The sequence below is a fragment of the Zeugodacus cucurbitae genome, chromosome 6 (genome assembly GCF_028554725.1).
Source record: "Zeugodacus cucurbitae isolate PBARC_wt_2022May chromosome 6, idZeuCucr1.2, whole genome shotgun sequence".
Classification (NCBI taxonomy): domain Eukaryota; kingdom Metazoa; phylum Arthropoda; class Insecta; order Diptera; family Tephritidae; genus Zeugodacus; species Zeugodacus cucurbitae.
Genome location: NC_071671.1, coordinates 56,286,617 through 56,290,845, shown reverse-complemented (window position 1 = coordinate 56,290,845; position 4,229 = coordinate 56,286,617). Strand labels below are relative to the sequence as shown.

General features: G+C 34.9%; 1 protein-coding gene across 1 annotated transcript; it reads right to left on the bottom strand.

Annotated features, from left to right (window-relative positions):
- Positions 1-639: 639 nt before the first annotated feature.
- Positions 640-3,043, bottom strand: LOC105214975 (CD209 antigen-like protein C). Its single transcript, XM_029042091.2, has 4 exons — positions 2,848-3,043; positions 2,729-2,790; positions 1,284-1,392; positions 640-1,211 (listed from the first exon to the last, which is right to left on the bottom strand). The coding sequence occupies exons 1-4, from the start codon at positions 2,963-2,965 to the stop codon at positions 931-933; spliced, it is 570 nt and encodes a 189-aa protein (XP_028897924.2). The 5' UTR covers positions 2,966-3,043; the 3' UTR covers positions 640-930.
- Positions 3,044-4,229: the final 1,186 nt, after the last annotated feature.

The window sequence follows — 4,229 nt, the reverse complement described above, 5'->3', positions numbered from 1 at the left end:
ATCTATCGTGAGCTTCTATGTGTCTTGGAAGAATTATATCAACTTCAGCATCAATGGCTTCAGCTGCAGCTATGCCACGCTGTTGACCGCAATGTGCCACACGTGCAACACGCTGTCGGCTGCTTGGTGGTTTCGGATTGCACACGATTGCTTGGGTTCGTCGTCATATACACGAAAGGCGTCAGCCAACACTCTCAAGCATTACCATCTACTTAAGCGTCTTAAGTTGTTGCTAGTTGGTGATATATGTATACCCAGCTAAGTGGGTCGTTGGGTCGTTTACTACACTGGATTTAAAAGGTGTTTGTTTGTTTTTGTTGCAGACACTGTTAGTTTTGGTGGCAACATTCAATAGTTTTCATATTTTAGGATTATGTTGCTAATGAAAATTTATTGATAGTAAATTGTAGCTGACAACTCTCTTACGGCGCTCGCTTTTTCGCTTTTCCTCTTCCTATCTTTCACGATATCTTTACTTACACAAGTCATTGCATAAATCGTTGGCGCAAGTAAGTCAAGTGTGCGCCCATAATAGCGTAATATGGAAATTGAATGCGAAGTAAAGTGATGCTAATGCGATTTGAGTGTTTGATATCTAATAGAATGTAAATTTATCGGAATAGCTGTAGGAATATCATATGCATGCTTAATAGTGATATCATATTTATTGCTCCTGGTGATTACTAAATTGGCTTTAATGTTTAACTGATAAGATTTTCTCTCTTTTTTAAATAATATTGAAGGTATATTCATATATGCTATATAGTATATCGCTTGTATAAGATACAATGTTCCGAATGCATCAACGTAGAGAGTTTAGTTTCTTTAAAAGATATTGATATGGCTCTGATTACTTGGGTTTTATAACTTTTCCCACACTCATACAAACTCGATTATGCTTCTCCAAAAATATATAAAAAATTTCCATGATTACAATTCAATACGTTGACGCACAGATTTGAAGCTACGTTCGCAGATGAAGTAACGCTTTAGTGAACAAGGACTATTGCTCCAACGTCCGAGCGCCTTATCACCCATCTCTACACAACGTTGATCCGAAGAGCGCGTCGGTTCGCCAACCAGCCAGTGGGTGTATGTAAATGGCTTATTAATCGGTATCCACATCCATTTATTGCGTTCTTTCAAATCGTTGCCACCAATCCAGTAAATGAAGCCGGGATCGTCATCGTTGATTTGAGCTTGAACGAAATCTAAGTGAAACGGTAGAAAATAAATGAATTTCGGTTCTTAGTATAACTAACTCTCTTTTAAGGGACACTTACTATTTTTCACTAAAAACAATTGCAATTTCACAATTTTCTCGCGTTCGTTTAACACTACCAGACTACTGTTGTAGCGTTCACAGAAGTCATAGGCGTTTTGCCAAGTCAGCTATGAAGGAGTAGCATTTAAATATAGAATATATCAAAAAATTATAAGAAATATAATTAAGACACTTAAATTCTTCATTAAAATAAATTAAAAACAAGTAAGGAAGGGCTATGGTCGGGTGTAACCGAACATTTTATACTCTCGCAATTTATATATTTAACTTTATTTATATTATATAATACACAATTTGATCCACATATTCGTCATATATATTGTATAAAGTCCATTGAAAGTTGGAAACCCTAATATTAGGTTAGAAGCACCGAGGTCCTCATGTTCTATACATGGGGCCTTGGAAACCTATTTGCCGATTTCGGCGATTTTTAGAATGGGGCTGCCACACTATAAACATAGTACTTGTGCAAAGTGCTGCACCGATATCTTCACTAGTACTTACTTTATATATTGTAAAGTGAACGATTCAGATTGTCTTCAAAGTTCTGGTATATAGGAAGTAGGCGTGGTTGTGAAGCGATTTGGCATATTTTCACAACATATCATTGGGATGTATGGAAACTATTACAAACCAAGTTTCATTGAAATCGGTCGAGTAGTTCCTGAGATATGGTTTTTGACCCATAAGTGGGCGACGCCACGCCCATTTTCCATTTTTTTAAAAAAATCTGAGTGCAGCTTTCATCTGCCATTGCGTATGTGAAATTTAGTGTTTCTGACGTTTTTCGTTAGTGAGTTAACCCACCTTTAGTAATTTTCAACCTAACTTTTGTATGGGAGGTGGGTGTGGTTATGATACGATTTCTTTCATTTTTGGACTGTACTAGTAAGTGTCTAAAAAAACGACTGCGACTCTAAAAAAACGACTGCAGAAAGTTTGGTCTATATAGCTCTATTGGTTTGCGAGATATGTATAAAAAACTTAGTAGGGGGCGGGGCCACGCCCACTTCCCCAAAAAAATTACATCCAAATATGCCCCTCATAGTGTGATCCTTCATACCAATTTTTTTTCCATAGCTTTATTTATGGTTTAGTTATGGCACTTTATGTGTTTTCGGTTTTCGCCATTTTGTGGGCGTGGCAGTTTGCTCATTTTCGAAAGCAACCTTCCTATGGTGCCAAGAAATAAGTGTGCCAAGTTTCATTAAGATATCTTAATTTTTACTCAAGTTACAACTTGCACAGACGGACGGACGGGCAGACAGACATTCGGATTTGAACTCCACTCTTCACCCCTGATCACTTTGGTATATATAACCCTATATCTAACTCGTTTAGTTTTGGGTGTTACAAACAACCGTTATGTGAACAAAACTATAATACTCGCTTTAGCAACATTTGTTGCGAGAGTATAATAAATTATTATAAAATTCCACCTACCGGCTTTCGATGCCAAACTGTATACTCCGTCTTACCAAAACGCACCGAATAAGCGCCCTCAACTGTTTATAAAAGTTTTTTCAATATAAAGTTTCAAAATTATACACATTTTCCATTACCATTTTGATACAATTCTCCAGATGCCATTTCCCATCCTTCAATATCTGCCTTTACAACGCTGAATATTTGAAGTATACCAATCAGAGCTCCATAGCAAATGTCCTTTTTGCCTATCATAGTACTTTTTTTAATATTTTGGAGGAATAAAGTGTACTACTTCAGTTGAAAATACGTTTGCAACTGTGAATAAAAATACCAAATTGCATTTCATTTACGAGAATTTTTCGCAACCGTGTTAAATTGATAAGTTATGGCAATTTTTATGCCTTATAATATTTTATTAAAGCGTGCGAAATTGAATTATGATGTGTCGACATACTTACTGAATTTATATAAAGATATTAATATTTAAATAAAAATATTTTATTATATCTCCAATAGTATGTAGAGAGTCTACTTGACAATAGAGCAATACAGGGTTATACTTTGTAGTTTGAACTGAGAAGGTCAGAGTGTATGAAAAGCTGTCTATTTTCCGTTGAATTTTTTTTTAAATTTTCAACAAAAATGATTGGAGATTTTTTTCTTTAATTCTAAAGACATTTTCAGGGAGATATCTATAAAATATTAGCAAATCTTAAGAAACAAATTCTAGAAACAAATTGTCAGAGTATACTGAACATATATGTCAAAAACATATGTGTGATTATTTTGACAGCTATCCTCTTAGGAAATTCTATGCTATAATTTTGACATGTCGTTTGACAGTTGCCACTTTAGGAAATATATAAGCTATAAGTTGATATTTACGATTTTTTTTGTCAAAGTCTATAACTAATTGAATGTATTATATGCGATTTAAAAGAAGTGAAGGAAGGGTTAATGTCGGGTTTTTTACTCTCGGTATTAATTTATTTAATTTTATTAATATAACGCACATTTTGAACCACATATTCGGCATATATGTATTGGTATAAAGTCCATTGAAAGTTCGAGACCCTAATATTAGGTATATGGGAGCTAGGTGAAGTAATGACACAATTTCACCTATTTTTCGGCACGGAGATATATTATTCGAAGAAAAATACTCCCTATGAATTTCTTCAAAATAACGATTCAGATCGACTTCAAAGTTCTGGTATATGGGAAGTAGGCGTGGTTGTGAACCGATTTGACCTATTTTCACAACATATCATTGGGATGCAAGGAAAATATTTTTAGTAGTTTTCGACATAACCTATGTATGGGAGGTGGACGTAGTTATAATCCGATTTCCTCCATTTTTGGACTGTATAAGGTACCTACAGGAAACGACTCTAGAAAGTTTCCTTGATATAGCACTAGTAGTTTACGAGATGTGTACAAAAAACTTAGTAAGCGGCGGGGCCACTAACTTGTTTAGTTTTAGAACTTAGAATCAATCGTTATGTGAACAAAATTA

Coding starts and splice junctions, on each gene's coding strand:
- LOC105214975 (XM_029042091.2), bottom strand. CDS start 2,965: ATGATAGGCAAAAAGGACATTTGCTATGGAGCTCTGATTGGTATACTT. Junction 1,393..2,728: donor CAGTTTGGCATCGAAAGCCG/GTAGGTGGAATT, acceptor ACTCCTTCATAG/CTGACTTGGCAAAACGCCTA. Junction 1,212..1,283: donor ATTGTTTTTAGTGAAAAATA/GTAAGTGTCCCT, acceptor CGTTTCACTTAG/ATTTCGTTCAAGCTCAAATC.